The 17,444-nt window shown below is 31.9% G+C and overlaps 1 protein-coding gene across 5 annotated transcripts in view; it reads left to right on the top strand.

Moving 5' to 3' along the window:
- LOC143046273 (BAR/IMD domain-containing adapter protein 2-like) overlaps positions 1-17,444 on the top strand; it is a 42,780-nt gene that overhangs the window by 18,004 nt on the left and 7,332 nt on the right. For all 5 annotated transcript variants that reach the window (XM_076219356.1, XM_076219355.1, XM_076219357.1 and 2 more), the window contains exons 4-13: positions 3,101-3,162; positions 4,569-4,640; positions 11,258-11,389; positions 12,274-12,339; positions 14,160-14,246; positions 14,613-14,714; positions 15,027-15,192; positions 15,585-15,777; positions 16,347-16,412; positions 16,813-16,969. In XM_076219356.1, the coding sequence (XP_076075471.1) occupies positions 3,101-3,162; positions 4,569-4,640; positions 11,258-11,389; positions 12,274-12,339; positions 14,160-14,246; positions 14,613-14,714; positions 15,027-15,192; positions 15,585-15,777; positions 16,347-16,412; positions 16,813-16,969 (1,103 nt within the window). The remainder of the gene's footprint in view (positions 1-3,100; positions 3,163-4,568; positions 4,641-11,257; positions 11,390-12,273; positions 12,340-14,159; positions 14,247-14,612; positions 14,715-15,026; positions 15,193-15,584; positions 15,778-16,346; positions 16,413-16,812; positions 16,970-17,444) is intronic.

Here is a 17,444-nt window from a genome sequence, read left to right on the forward strand (position 1 = left end):
ACACTAAGTGTGTTGCATTATGATTTTACCAGAGTATACCTCTGAATACTAGACACAAAGTGTGATGCTTAAGGATTTTACCAGAGTAAACCTCTGAATACTAGACACTAAGTGTGTTGCATTATGATTTTACCAGAGTGTACCTCTGAATACTAGACACAAAGTGTGTTGCATTATAATTTTACCAGAGTATACCTCTGAATACTAGACACAAAGTGTGTTGCATTAGGATTTTACCAGAGTATACCTCTGAATACTAGACACTAAGTGTGTTGCATTATGATTTTACCAGAGTATACCTCTGAATACTAGACACAAAGTGTGTTTCTTAAGGATTTTAACAGATTATACCTCTGAATACTAGACACTAAGTGTGTTGCATTATGATTTTACCAGAGTATACCTCTGAATACTAGACACAAAGTGTGATGCTTAAGGATTTTACCAGAGTATACCTCTGAATACTAGACACTAAGTGTGTTGCATTATGATTTTACCAGAGTGTACCTCTGAATACTAGACACAAAGTGTGTTGCATTATAATTTTACCAGAGTATACCTCTGAATACTAGACACAAAGTGTGTTGCATTAGGATTTTACCAGAGTATACCTCTGAATACTAGACACAAAGTGTGATGCATTAGGATTTTACCAGAGTATACCTCTGAATACTAGACACAGTGTGTTGCATTAGGATTTTACCAGAGTATACCTCTGAATACTAGACACTAAGTGTGTTGCATTATGATTTTACCAGAGTATACCTCTGAATACTAGACACAAAGTGTGATGCTTAAGGATTTTAACAGATTATACCTCTGAATACTAGACACAAAGTGTGTTGCTTTAGGATTTTACCAGAGTTTACCTCTGAATACTAGACACAAAGTGTGATGCATTAGGATTTTACCAGAGTATACCTATGAATACTAGACACAAAGTGTGTTGCTTTAGGATTTTACCAGATTATACCTCTGAATACTAAACACAAAGTGTATTGCTTTAGGATTTTACCAGAGTATACCGCTGAGTACTAGACACAAAGTGTGATGCATTAGGATTTTACCAGAGTATACCTCTGAATACTAGACACAAAGTGTGTTGCATTATAATTTTACCAGAGTATACCTCTGAATACTAGACACAAAGTGTGTTGCATTATGATTTTACCAGATTATACCTCTGAATACTAGACACAAAGTGTGTTGCATTATAATTTTACCAGAGTATACCTCTGAATACTAGACACAAAGTGGTTGCATTATAATTTTAACAGAGTATACCTCTGAATACTAGACACAAAGTGTGTTGCATTATAATTTTACCAGAGTATACCTCTGAATACTAGACACAAAGTGTGTTGCATTATGATTTTACCAGCGTATACCTCTGAATACTAGACACAAAGTGTGTTGCATTAGGATTTTACCAGAGTATACCTCTGAATACTAGACACAAAGTGTGTTGCATTAGGATTTTACCAGAGTATACCTCTGAATACTAGACACTAAGTGTGTTGCATTATGATTTTACCAGAGTATACCTCTGAATACTAGACACAAAGTGTGTTTCTTAAGGATTTTAACAGAGTTTACCTCTGAATACTAGACACTAAGTGTGTTGCATTATGATTTTACCAGAGTATACCTCTGAATACTAGACACAAAGTGTGATGCTTAAGGATTTTACCAGAGTATACCTCTGAATACTAGACACTAAGTGTGTTGCATTATGATTTTACCAGAGTGTACCTCTGAATACTAGACACAAAGTGTGTTGCATTATAATTTTACCAGAGTATACCTCTGAATACTAGACACAAAGTGTGTTGCATTATGATTTTACCAGAGTATACCTCTGAATACTAGACACAAAGTGTGATGCATTAGGATTTGAACTGAGTTTTCATTTTTTCGACAGTTAAACTGACTAACACCGTAACCCTGTAATGGATAAGTTTGTTATTTTACATGTTAACTTTAAAGACATTGAACTTTAAAACAGTTACAAACTTCCTACAGACAGGACACACGTGTCATCATTAAACTATTAACTTTATTTACATTTCTATCATCCTAATGTTATTTCCGATCACCGAAGACGATGTCACTACAAACAGACAAGATTTAGCACATCGGTTAACTATTTTCCGTTCCAACGCCTGTCTGTGTGTGCGTCAGTGGAAAATCAAATAAGACCTGCCTATCAATATCTTTGTTATGATTTGTTTTGAAAACAAAAGTTACCTAGAAGTCACCTGTATACATATTACATAATGGCTTGAATATAAGAGTTATTTTAATATACAATATCCCTTTAAATCATTTAAATTTGTTAAAAGTACTGCATCTGCATTCACACGGAGAACCAGAGCAAATTAAGGCTTTTGTTATTAGGAGGACGAATGCACACTTCGGCTGTAATAAGGCAATGTAGTATTGTTGTGTACGCTAATGAGAAAATCTTTTATTTTCTTCAGTTTATGCGGCATGCATATCTGCATATATATGAATCCATGGTGTTTTCGTGTAACTGTTTGCTATGAACACCAATATAGTCATACTGTCCCAAGTAATCACCCCAGCTTCTAGTTTTGCAGAGCCCATCTTGACACCGTAAATTATTTAAATGTTATTGCGATGTTTATTTACCATAAAAGAAAACATGCCATTAAAGATGTGAACCTTGTTAACGACAGGTTCCACATGTGGAGCAGGATCTGCATACTTGTTAGTCCTTTTGAATACTTTCTTTTGGTTCTTGATACGCTGTCCTTTTTCTTGTAATGGATATGACTTTGTCAGGAGAAGAAGACTTACAAAAAGACTGCATATGTGTGTATAAGAATAAGAAAAGGTAACATTTTAGTACCAATTAAAGGGCTCTATTGTACACATCACATTTATTCGTTTAGTGCAGGGCGCTTGTGTTAATATGTCTTTTGATTGAGTTAAGCCATTTACTCATAACACATCTTCTAATGTCTAGATGGATATCATCGGGGTTAGTATGTACGATCTCATGTACCAACGAAACAGCGTCCCAATGACACAAATATAACCTGAATATAACATATAAAGGTACAAATTTATTTTGTAGGTGAAGCTATATATCAGATTGCCGAAGCTCAAAAAGAAATCCAGTCAAGAATCGAGGAAAATGTGAGTATTATCATAATTTCGTCTATCAAACGGTTAGCAGGCCAGCCATTAACTAACCGTTCCTGGAATATTGTAGTATGAGCTCAGGAATTTTATTTTGATAGGAAAGTGTAGAACAGAAATATGAAGGGAAAAAATGAAAGAAAAAAAACGTAGTGTACTTTGACCTATAATGGTTTACTTTTACAAATGATTTGTCTCATTGGCACACATACCACATCTTCTTATACTCAATATTGGTATTGTGTTACCATTCCATACGTTTTTATTGAGAAAATTTTCCCCCGCGAAATAACAAAATGTACAAAGCTAAGATGTGTTCCTCTGATGGTTTTGGTGATAGATCTGTGAGTAGATGTAAATCTATTGACATTTTGTTTCTAGATTTGGGTTTATTAGAGCCTTAAAATATATAGTGGGCATCTGATGGCATCTTAATGTCTTTTTGTATTGTTTGGCTGCTGTCCTATTCATATGTCCCCAAAACTCGTTTTATTCATATTACAGATAACAAAATTTATGTGAATTTTTCATGGCTTAATTGATATTTTAAATCCACTTGCCATTGAAATTCTGAAGGACCTACTTTTTTACACTTCACATGCACCAGTTAGATGCAAATTTTCAAAAGTGCATATTTATTGAAATAGTGAACAGACCATGAATATTGAAAAGAATAATTGTTAAATCAAACATTTATAATATGATGCATTTAAATATAGTGTATTATGTCTGCCCTCCCCTATATTAACATAAGTTTTCAGGTAAATTTTAATTATAGGTGTAATCTTTACATTTTTTTTGTCAATGAATTTAAGACTGGGATTGAACTTTTATATTTGTAAAGCACTGAGAAATAAGTCAGAACATATTAAATACTTTTTAAGCATAATGTCACCATGGAGACAGTTCTTATAAAATGAATAAAACTATGTACTAAAATATTCTTTTCATATTCTGAACAGATTTTCAATTCAATATGAGGACATTATTCAACTTAAAAAACTCAAAAATTTAGTAATAATAAATTGTGAGTGTTTATTATATATGTAAATATGTGATCTTGGTCAAAATGAATAGTTCTGGATCTGATCAGCTGTGAGAAATTTCTGAATCCACCATGGTACTTACTAGGCTTTTTTATTTATGCTTTTTTTTTCTAAAATAAAAAAAAAGGTTTTCTTTTAGAGGTAATGCAATTTGTTTCTTCATTCAAAATTTTAAGAGGAAAAACAAAAATTTTCATCATTGAACTTTAAATTCTTTAAAGAATTAAAACATGAACAAAACAAATATATCTTTATTACATATTCTATTTATTCAGAGATTTCATCTTCAACAAGAGAAAATCTCTAGGTTTTATAATGATCCTATTAAATTAATTTTATTTGCTGTTTCTATTACAGAGCAAAGCTTTGTTTTCAGAACTTATCCTCCCCTTGGAGCAGAGATTAGAAAATGACTTTAAAAGATCTTCGGTAAGATTTGATTGTAATTTTGGTTGTAATCACTTTTGATTACCTGTATGAACCACGCCCATATTTTGATCTTTCTGTATATGACATACCTTTGTAAGTCTTTTGTAGTTAGATATTCATTTCTTGTAGATGGATTGGTATAGAACACAATAGAAAGACATAACAATTAAATTATTGTAGAATGTATATGTGAGATGTCTATCCAAAGGTGGAAATCAAATGTTCAATCAACTATAGTGCACTTTGATACCTTGGTTCATAAACAATCTCTATTGATTGATTACATTCAGGAAGCTCAATATCAAACTTCCTTGGTTGAATGTACTATAAAGGTGTATTACTAGAAGTGGAGGATCCAGGGAGGGTGGTCGGGGGTGGAACCCCCCTTTTGTTGACGATCAATGATTTCAATGGGGACATATAAATGAAACCCTCCCCTTATCCTGGGTTTGGACCCCCTTTTAAAAATGGCTGGATCCGCCCATGACTAGAGACAACTGATAGATAGGTCTAATATCTCATGAGACTGTAATCGTTCAGATGAAGTGCAGCAATAAAAATCATTGTCCTTTCATAAATGGTTAGATACCAGCACTTATTGTGATTGTTATCACCTATACCCCCTAATACTTTATACTGGTTTATATGGTTTATATTATATGTAAAAACTAGAGAAATAAAGTTATTAATGGCTGTAGTAATCTGTATCACATTCTGTGGGTTTAAAAGAAGGTTGATATCAATAAGAAAAGAAATGGTAGTAAATTATCAAATTGTTGTATTGTTGTGATTCTTCAAGATGCTATTGTAGTGAAGCCTCTTTATGTAAAGATATATAGACTATTAGGGTAAGCCAGATTTAGCCCACTCTAAAAATGTTATAAACATGACATATTAGTATTAAGATATTTATAATTACTTAAAGTACACCTTGTACATAAGTTCATAGTTCATGGCCTAATTAAAGAAGGAATATAAGATGGAAAATTTAACTAGTTGTCTTCAAGAAAGTATGATAAGAATATTTTTTCATGAGAAACTTTTAAGTTATAAAGTCTGACAACCACATTGACCAGGATGGATTTAAAATATAAGGGCTGGCAAAAAAAGAGTGTGTGTGTCATACCATTGAAATAAATTTCATGCGTTTGTTTTCCCATTGCAAGTAACAACATTTGAGTAATATATGGTAAATACTGATTTTTTGTAGAAAAAGTTTGATTTTTACAATTTTATCAACTACATTACAATGAACGCTACCTTTGATAAACAGAAACTAATTTAACCTGAATGACCTGGTGCAGAGGGCTGCTAAGGCTGTCAACAATTTATTCTGTCATGAATGTTTTGTCTATAAAATTATATGATCCTAATAAGAAAAATCTTTCTTAAAAAGAACAGACTTAAAAGAAAGAAAATTGAATAATAGAAAATTACATTGGATCAAACTATTTGTAATTGATGCCTGACAGTTTTAATGTCTGTTTCACTAATTAAATGATACATCAAAATTTACACCTTTAAATATAGGGTTCTTCTCTTTGATAATTGAAGACCCGGATAACATCTGATTATCTATCATACTGTACACAACAAATGTGTCTTTATCTTGATGATGATAAATCTATAGATAGTCAATAGGTTTGAAGAGCCATGTTAAGTGTTGTTGACTTTCCACATTCTAAGATAAAAGCTCAAACATATTCATCATAGTCCTTGTCTCATTGGGGTGACAAGGACCTAATTTCTACCTTCAATGTTTATGAACAAATCACTTTCCACATTCTAAGATAAAAGCTCAAACATATTCATCATAGTCCTGTCTCATTGGGGTGATGAGGACCTAATTTCTACACTCAATGTTTGTGAACAAATCACTTTCCACATTCTAAGATAAAACCTTAAACATATTCATCATAGTTTTGTCTCATTGCGCTGATGAGGACCTAATTTCTACCCTCAATGTTTGTGGACAAATCACCTTTCTCATTTTGACAATTTACATTACAAAACTTGAACATTGAGAATGTCAATTGTTTGTTAATGAGAGAGTTTTGTCAGCCTGTCTAGTTACTTAGGTAAAATCCTATTAAATGTTTGTTTACTCACGGAAATTATCATTAAATCGTTGTTTATTTTCTCCTAATTATCTTTTTCTTTTAAATGTTATACTTAAAAATAGTTTAGTATATTTTTGTCACCAAACAATTATAAAAAAAAGTGCTATAACCTTAAAGTTAATGAAAAGTTGAGCATGAATTTGTTTCTCTAGCTGATTTGTACCAAGATTTTTTTGAAAGAGACTAACTATGCATCTTTCAAAAATATATTTAAATAAACACTTCTTTCGATAAGTTTGGTACAATAAACTGATTTATTTCCTGATATTTTTTTTCAAGAAATATTTTTGAAAAAGAGTAGAATTGCATTTACAGGGAAAACTTTAGTTAAACAGAATATAAACTATAGTTATATAAAAATCAAGTTATGAAAAGATGCAAATACGTTAGTTATTATTTAAAACACCAGAAATTTCTGAGCAATTTAAAAGTTATCGAAAAAAATCTAGTCATGAACATTTACAAATTTGTATGTACTCAGAGTTGGGCTATAATTCTATAAATTACATTCATAAACATATTTGACACAGATAAAACCTGCACTTTTTGATAGGTGATTGAAATTTAAAGTAATTGAATTGAATTTTAAAAGGCAATTTTATTTTAACAGCTTCATTTAGAAATAATACAAAACTGTTTTAGGTTGATCAGATTGTTAACATTGAGTTCCATGTCATTTTAAAAAGTATGACATAATTTAAAATTTCCAAAATATCTTTTGTAGTAATATCACATTTCTGTACTATTAATTTAGATGTCATATTTTATTCATGTGGTTTTTAAGATGTCTGTACTTAACATTTTTTTTTTAAACTACTGCAAAAATGTCAAATATTAGAATATATTGACTTCATAACTATGGTAACCAGAATTTTCCAGATGAATCTAAAAATTTAAGATTCTGTTATTTTAATTTGTCATATCACAGATATATCAGTTAATTAATAGTTGTATTATCCATGAATAGTAAACATTGATTTTTGTTTTGATTTAGGGTTGCTGTCTCTCATTAACCTATACTCTACTACTCCTTTGTTGTGATTTAGGGTTGCTGTCTCTCATTGACCTATACTCTACTACTCTATGTTGTGATTTAGGGTTGCTGTCTCTCATTGACCTATACTCTACTACTCTATGTTGTGATTTAGGGTTGCTGTCTCTCATTGACCTATACTCTACAACTCCTTTGTTGTGATTTAGGGTTGCTGTCTCTCATTGACCTATACTCTACTACTCCTTTGTTGTGATTTAGGGTTGCTGTCTCTCATTGACCTATACTCTACTACTCCTTTGTTGTGATTTAGGGTTGCTGTCTCTCATTAACCTATACTCTACTACTCCTTTGTTGTGATTTAGGGTTGCTGTCTCTCATTGACCTATACTCTACTACTCTATGTTGTGATTTAGGGTTGCTGTCTCTCATTGACCTATACTCTACTACTCCTTTGTTGTGATTTAGGGTTGCTGTCTCTCATTGACCTATACTCTACTACTCCTTTGTTGTGATTTAGGGTTGCTGTCTCTCATTGACCTATACTCTACTACTCCTTTGTTGTGATTTAGGGTTGCTGTCTCTCATTGACCTATACTCTACTATTCCTTTGTTGTGATTTAGGTTTGCTGTCTCTCATTGACCTATACTCTATGTTGTGATTTAGGGTTGCTGTCTCTCATTAACCTATACTCTACTACTCCTTTGTTTTGATTTAGGGTTGCTGTCTCTCATTGACCTATACTCTACTACTCCTTTGTTGTAATTTAGGGTTGCTGTCTCTCATTGACCTATACTTTATGTTGTGATTTAGGGTTGCTGTCTCTCATTGACCTATACTCTACTACTCCTTTGTTGTGATTTAGGGTTGCTGTCTCTCATTGACCTATACTCTATGTTGTGATTTAGGGTTGCTGTCTCTCATTAACCTATACTCTACTACTCCTTTGTTGTGATTTAGGGTTGCTGTCTCTCATTGACCTATACTCTATGTTGTGATTTAGGGTTGCTGTCTCTCATTGACCTATACTCTACAACTCCTTTGTTGTGATTTAGGGTTGCTGTCTCTCATTGACCTATACTCTACAACTCCTTTGTTGTGATTTAGGGTTGCTGTCTCTCATTGACCTATACTCTACTACTCCTTTGTTGTGATTTAGGGTTGCTGTCTCTCATTGACCTATACTCTATGTTGTGATTTAGGGTTGCTGTCTCTCATTGACCTATACTCTATGTTGTGATTTAGGGTTGCTGTCTCTCATTGACCTATACTCTACTACTCCTTTGTTGTGATTTAGGGTTGCTGTCTCTCATTGACCTATACTCTACTACTCCTTTGTTGTGATTTAGGGTTGCTGTCTCTCATTGACCTATACTCTACTACTCCTTTGTTGTGATTTAGGGTTGCTGTCTCTCATTGACCTATACTCTACTACTCCTTTGTTGTGATTTAGGGTTGCTGTCTCTCATTGACCTATACTCTACTACTCCTTTGTTGTGATTTAGGGTTGCTGTCTCTCATTGACCTATACTCTATGTTGTGATTTAGGGTTGCTGTCCTTCATTGACCTATACTCTACTACTCCTTTGTTGTGATTTAGGGTTGCTGTCTCTCATTGACCTATACTCTACTACTCCTTTGTTGTGATTTAGGGTTGCTGTCTCTCATTGACCTATACTCTACAACTCCTTTGTTGTGATTTAGGGTTGCTGTCTCTCATTGACCTATACTCTACTACTCCTTTGTTGTGATTTAGGGTTGCTGTCTCTCATTGACCTATACTCTACTACTCTATGTTGTGATTTAGGGTTGCTGTCTCTCATTGACCTATACTCTACAACTCCTTTGTTGTGATTTAGGGTTGCTGTCTCTCATTGACCTATACTCTACAACTCCTTTGTTGTGATTTAGGGTTGCTGTCTCTCATTGACCTATACTCTACTACTCCTTTGTTGTGATTTAGGGTTGCTGTCTCTCATTGACCTATACTCTACTACTCCTTTGTTGTGATTTAGGGTTGCTGTCTCTCATTGACCTATACTCTACTACTCCTTTGTTGTGATTTAGGGTTGCTGTCTCTCATTGACCTATACTCTACTACTCTATGTTGTGATTTAGGGTTGCTGTCTCTCACTGACCTATACTCTACTACTACTTTCATTCATATTAAAAACCAAAATTACAATAGTTCATTGAAGTACATATATGAAAAATCACATTTCATATACAAAATAAAATGGCCATTAAATCCTTAACTGATGAAGCAAATAAACCAAAGCTTTCATTATGTGAGTCCTCCAGTTTATTATGCGCTTAGGAGTCCTGCTCCAGTATGCAGAATTAAATTTCATGCCAAAGGTCATGGTTCTCACCTTGCAGTCCAGCTTCCTCCGCCAATAACAGATGGCCACCCCAAAATAGCCTATAGAGCTATTATAAAATAATATTACTAGTAGATAAATGTACCCAAATTGATGTCTGAGTAATAATAAGGAAGTTACATTGACAGTTTTGTATTTATTTAAAGCTTTTAGTTATATGAAGATTTGGTAGGCCCACAGAGTCCTAGGTATGTTGTCCTTGTCAAGGTCAAGCTAAATGTTATCCTAAATAACATAGTAAACTTACAGACTAATCAATCCAATACTGGGTTGCTAGGTTCAGTCATGATGGATTATACCATTGAAGACATTTATTGTTTTTTTATGGTAAAACACAATGTATAGGAGTTACCAATTAAACTCTCTAACTCAATTAGAAGAGCCTTTGGCTGTAAAATACAATGTATAGAAGTAACCAATTAAACTCTAATTTGATATGAAGAGCCATTGACTTTTCAATTCATGAAGGGCAACCAGGATCTTTTTAAGTGCGGGTAAAAAGGTTCCATATCATGGTGGCTTTCATGGTGTTATATTTTCTTCTAAAATCAATGGGAACATAGGAAAAACAAACAAATTTTAGAAAATATTTTGATGGATGGACTTATATTCTGTTTTGAAAAAGACTTTTTTCCTGGTTATAGGGACATATTTATAGATAATTAAGTGGTAAAACTGTAATTCTAATCAGTTTTCTGTATAAGATTTATCTACTGAATTGACATTTATCATAAAGAATTTATTTAACAAAAATATTGAGTAATGGTAACCAAATGACTTTCTGTATACTTTGTCACGTATTGTGCATAAACAATACATAAATTTGCAAAGCTAACTGAATGTGTCTTTAATACTTAAAAAGAGGAAGCTATGCACTTTACAATAATTATAAAAGCAAACATTATATAATACTTGTATTGACTGGAGTTTGAAATGGTAGCTATGATTCAGTCTGAATATCTTAAACAATTATACTAAAGATACACTTCAAATTTTAATTAAAAATTAAAATGTTAAAAGATAGAATGTAGCGTATACCAATCCTAAAATCTGTGAACATACAAGAGTGTAGAAGTACTTAGAGTTTTTGTTCTTATCTCCCTTATTTGATGATATATCTACAGGCACAACACAGAAGATATACTCAAGGTCACAAAGCAGTCATCAGTCCATATGTCAAGGCCAGCGATAATCTGAAAAAGTTCAGGAAGAAAACAAAGAATAAAGTGGTATATGACGACCAAAAAGAAGCTCATGTAAGCATAGTATTAAGTTCAAGATTAGGGAAAACTTTATATAAAAAGATAAAAGAATAGCAGTTATAGTTCAGGTATAAATGAAAACAAAGGGTTAACACCAATGAAATAGCAACCAAGCAATATATGACAGACAAAAATAACATCATTTCATCTAGGGACAAATTAGACAAAATTGTGACTGCAATAAGGTAACTCTCTGAGATCACAAGGTCACATTTGAAAATTGACTCATCATCAGATCTCTACAGATGTTTGGTGACAAGGTCAGCACCTACACCCCAAGGTAACAGGTGGATTTGAATATGTTGAAACCATCAATTTGAAGTTCTGGATTAAAGAAAGAGGAACTGAAATTCATAAAGATTTGATAAAAAAGATGAGGTGAATCAAAGTTCATGTTATCCAGATTTAACCTTGATCAGTGACATTTCTTTTATCAGATGATTTAGATTTACTATCAAATCTCATGAAAACAAAGGATTTCAAAAATAGAAAGACAAAACAAAGAATCTTGAAAAATTATCAATCTGAATCTGATATTTATTTGGTAAAGCATCAGATGGTTCAGGTATCAACAGGGATGGTACGTGGAATTGTTAAAATATGATGTGGTATGATTGCCAATGAGACAACAGTCCACCAGAGACCAAATGACAGAGAAGACAACCAATATAGGTCACCATACAGCCTTCAACAATGAGCAAACCCATACTACATAGAAATCTATAAAAGGCCCATAAATTACAAATATAAAACAATTCATAAGAGAAAACTAAATTCCTAATTTATGTAGAAAATAAAAAAAAAACAATTTCCAACCACAACCATAATTAAAAACGTATTATATGAATGTTTTTATGCTTTTTTCTTATTTTTTTCAGTACATAAACGCATTAGAAAGATGTCATGAAAAATTATATGAATACAGAGTACAGGGTTTAAAACTGGTAATTTTATGTTATATTGACAGCTATATTCCTTCAAGGACTTTTAAAAAACATCCTTGATTCTATCACTTTGTATGTGGAACAATTGAGAGTAGAATTTTGTTGTCATTGGAAGTTAATAAAGTTCTAAAATTAACAAATCAACAAATAAATGTATTAGAATGAAATTTGTCAAATTTTCTATTTGTAATTAGTTTTAGGTTTAAAGTTCAGAAATGAAATAAGGTAATATTTTTAATGCCTAGATCCCCACTCCCACTATCTTGATATCTCTTATCTGTTTATTGTACTGTTTTGACTATAACATGTTACCAATACATCAGTACATAGTAGTTATGACCATATTTGGTGTGAAAGCTGTTTGTTATGTTTTTATCGATAACATATCAATTAAAGATAACTTATACAAATATAAATATTGACCAAATAGGATGTTTGACTACTGATATATAGATAATTAGATTCATCCTGAATGTCACAAAGGTCCAATCAAATCAGATATTTACAGGAAGATCATTTTAAAACTACTGTACTTTATATAGATAAATTTATTAAAGAATTATGAATATCGCTCATGAACAAAGCTTAGCTGCAGTGGAATGTAAATTTTCGTCAGATAAAATTATTATTATATCATGAAACATACAAGTAGTAACCAATTACATTGCAACTGGTTAATTGAATTTTGAATGTATCCAAAGCCAGTTGGAAATTTAGGAGAGAGAATAAAAAGGTGTGCCCAACCCCTTTGATTGGAAAATGTGTTATGTTTAAGCATAAAATTGTCCAAACAGTTTTTTTAACCTCGCTAAGCAACGCAGTATTTATTTCTTTTTAGACAATTAAGCTCTTGCCTTTCAAAATTCCTAAATAAACCAATGATAGCTTAGTATACCTAATGATGGTTAGGTATTTTGACAAAACTAAAAGGACACATGCAGGGGCGGATCCAGCTATTTTAAAAAAGGGGGGGGGGGTTCCCAACCCAGAGTAAAGGGAGGGTTCCAACTATATGCTCCCATTCAAATGCATTGATCATCCAAAAAAAGGGGGGGTTTGAACCACCCGGAACCCCCTCTCCCCCTGGATCCGCCAATGACATGTGCATGCATGTGCAAGTAGATTATTATGTTAACATAAAAATTGGCATTTTCTGCTGATAACTCATAAGTATATGTAATAATTTCTATGTTGACATTAGTAAGTTTGGATGTATTATTTCAACACATAAGAGGCATACCACAAATCTACATTGAAAGAAAATCAGATAGTCCCCCTTTTATATCATTCAAATATCATCTCTCCTGCTCATCACTTTAAAGTAATTTAGGTATTTAATGAAGAAATCTAATATTTATTTCTACTTTCTTTACACTTTTTCACTGCATCATAGTCTAACACTAATTACTTTGTGAAATTTAAAAAAGAGATTAAGGAGAACAATTTTTTTTATAAAAACTATTATTTACATGAATTTAATTTGAGTAATATAACCGTACACTTGAGTGGTGTTTGAATAAATATATTCAATAAAATGCATCAATAATCAAATAAAAAATCATGATTCATATTAAAATTAAATTTTTTCTCATGATTTAAAAAAATACCAATCAAATTTTCATTGAAGAACAAATAGGTCTTAAATACTTTGGTTTAAAACATTTAAAAAAAAAACCCCAACAAGTTGTTAGCATAATGAAATAGGCAATTAAAAACCAATTTGTAGCAAAGCATCAAAGCATGCATTACATAATAAAAGAAGTTTATTTAAATGAATAATTTAATATCCTAATAATAAGTGTTTTTTATTTGTTTTGTAGGCTTTATTAGAGGACAGAAAATGTCACTGTTTCTTATTAGATAGACTCAGTGCAGTAGCTTATTTATATGCAAATCATCATAAACAGGTATAGTTGAGCATGTTGATACAAGTCCATCTGACATTATAGATATTGTAAGGCCTTGACTTTATTTCCACGTTTCAGGTTAGGTTTTCAAAATTAGATCTCTTCCTCTGGAACTCATTATATATGCATGACAGGTCAACAATGTTTCAGATGTGCATTTAATTCAAGAAATTTCTGTATGAAAAGGGAGATAACTATTCCTTTTTAGTTTTTAAAATTGAATGAAATTTTTGTAATTTTCTTATTTTGGATTTTTTTATTAGTAATCTTTTATTAAATAATAACATTGACTTTGCTGTCTGCAGAAATCTGAATCTTTGAATTGCCTCAATGGAAACACTTATTATTATATTCTTTACTTTTAAGTCTGCAGACACCTTACTGGCGGGTTTGCCTCAATGGAAACAGTTGTCATCACGGCCTCAGATATTACCTCCAGAGGCAGAAAGATTTCTTTACCAAACAAAAGTATGTTTTGTTACAACTATAATCTTAAGTTCTTGGAGAAAGATTTTTTTGCTCATTGTTGAAGACCACACAGTGACCTATAGTTGTTCTAGTTGTTCTATATCATTTAGACTCTGGTAGAGAGTGGTCTCATTGGCAATCATACCACATCTTCTTATTTTAATATAGACTGAAAAAGTCCTTCACAAAGTCAGGATTGTTTTGCTTATATTTGAATGGGGTAGTGTAGTTTTCATCTAAGTACTTTTGGTTTCAGGTGGATAATTATAATTAATCACACCACATCTTATTTTTGTTTTATTTTGAATATAGGAAGAAGTAGGCAATGGCAGTGTATATTGGGGTAATGGACATTTACCTGACGAGACCAGATCTCTTGGTAGTCCATACAGACGGTCCAATAGTGCTCATGATATGCAGCGGAGACCTGTGTCAGAATATGCTAGTCCAGAATCATTTTATGCTGGAAACTTTGGAGGTAAATATTTTATAAACGCTTAATACCTAAAAGTGTTTAAAGTAGAGTTGGACATGTTCCTCTGAAAATAAAAAAAAATCAGCATTAATAAACTTCTTCTTTGCCAGAAGATGAAGCATTACTAAGAATGCATGATATATCCATCAGTGAAAACAAGACAAAACAAATCTTAGTAGTCTATAAATCGTAGGATAGGTGGTTTTAATTTTCTAATTCCAGACAAAACAATGCCACATTCTCATTACATGGAAGAAGTGTTTCAATTATCCAATTCCAATTGAAACAATGCCACTTTCTCATGGAAGAAGTGTCATAAGTGTTTCAATAATCTTAATTCCATCTAAAACATTGCCACATTCTCATAAATAAGTGGTTTAATTATCTAATTCCAGCCAAAACAATGCCACATTCCCGTGGCATAAGTGTGCCACCAGCAGCTCCACCTGGTACCATGCAGGTTCGTGCAATTTACAGTCATGTTGGAGAGGGAGATAAGAAATTAAGTTTTACAGAAGGTGATCTAATTAATGTGATAGGTGAACCAGCAGAGGGTTGGCAATATGGTGTTAATACTCGTAGTGGACAGTAAGTACAAGGGAGATAATTATGTTGGGTTATACTCAATGTTGGCAATAAGCATAAGATTTAAAATTCTAATGCTTTGCATTGAATGTGATGTAAATACTTGTAGTGGACAGTTAGTACAAGGGAGATAATTCTTATAATTTAAAATCATTGTGAACAAGTGGGAAAATGTTAAGGTTTGCTGTATACTATAAATACGTAAAGGGACAGTAGGTACAAGGAAAATGATTACAATTGTTTGCTACATGTTTCAATTTGATGGCAATATATGCTGAAGCTTAAAATTTACAGGATAATTAAATTTTTTGGTAACATGGTGAAAAAATGTGTTCTGTATAATAACTACAATGGGATATAACTCAGATTGTTTTCACATTATGTACCAGGGAAACAATTCAAATTGTTGGCAATGTGATTGCAACCACTGTATATTTGTTGTAGAAATTTCAAAATTATTAAAAGCTAGAATTAATGAATATTTTTTTCACTATTGTTAATGTTCTTTTGTAGTGTATCTGTTTTCTTAGATGAATAAGAATGTTTATACATTGTTGATTATTTGTTTACAGATATGGTTGGTTTCCAATGTCCTTCACAGAACCTACGGTTTCTCCTCCAAGAGAACCACCTCCTCAGTAAGTTAATTTATCTTTATTATAAAAAATCAGAAGATAATGAATTCATGGAACGTTTAAAGAGTTGTCTTTGACTGTTGATTTTCTTTAGTGACAGTATACAACCCACAGTATTACGATAACTTATTTTACCTTAGAAACATGCATTTTCTGTTATTGCTGTGTTTGGATTAATCAGTTTTGTCTGTCTTTGTCCAATTTATCAGTTCATCAGTTCATTAAAGAAGAGACTTATTATTAAATATTACATAGGCTTGTAACAAATGAACTAAAATAAGTTTTCTTTGTATTTAAAGTGATTTAAACTGAATTTCTTTATAACTAATCTGAACATTTAAAGAACATTTAAAAAAATATTCCATTTTATACTTGTTATTTATCTATATTTATATTAAATTAGGTTAAATGGGAGAGTGAAGAGTATGGGTGATCTGTTAGATAACAGGTCTTTGTCAGACCATGGTGATTTCCTCATGGATGATGTTCCAGGGAGAACCTCACGACCTAAATCTATGTACGAGGGCTCAAATCTCAGACTTGTAAACGCCACAAATCAGGTATGTATTAACTGGGTTTTATTTGCATGGGAATTTTGGTCCATTTTTGTAAATTTTTACAAATATATCGGGTTACATTTGTTGTTTTGAATATTGTTTTGCATTATTGAATTTAGTTAATGACCCTGGTATCTTACTGACATGAGAAATAACATTGAACAGTACTTAAAACTTAAATCAAGCTGTAAAGGTCAAAGATAAAGTTGAAATTTATTTATTACATTTATGGTTAAAATAAAGTTTGTTTATAAAGATTGATGATTATAATACTTTAAAAATATCTTTTAAAATATTAAATAGCTATTTAAGCTCTTATTTTTATTATCTGTAAATGCTACATATACTTTATACTACTTACACAATGCATTTCATTAGAATTTGTCTACTTTATTTGCTTTTTCTATTCCTTTAGCTAGAAAAGACTTTCTCACAACAGAAATTGTATCTAAATGTTTTAAATTAACTGATAAATTTT

The sequence above is a fragment of the Mytilus galloprovincialis genome, chromosome 9 (genome assembly GCF_965363235.1).
Source record: "Mytilus galloprovincialis chromosome 9, xbMytGall1.hap1.1, whole genome shotgun sequence".
NCBI lineage: Eukaryota > Metazoa > Mollusca > Bivalvia > Mytilida > Mytilidae > Mytilus > Mytilus galloprovincialis.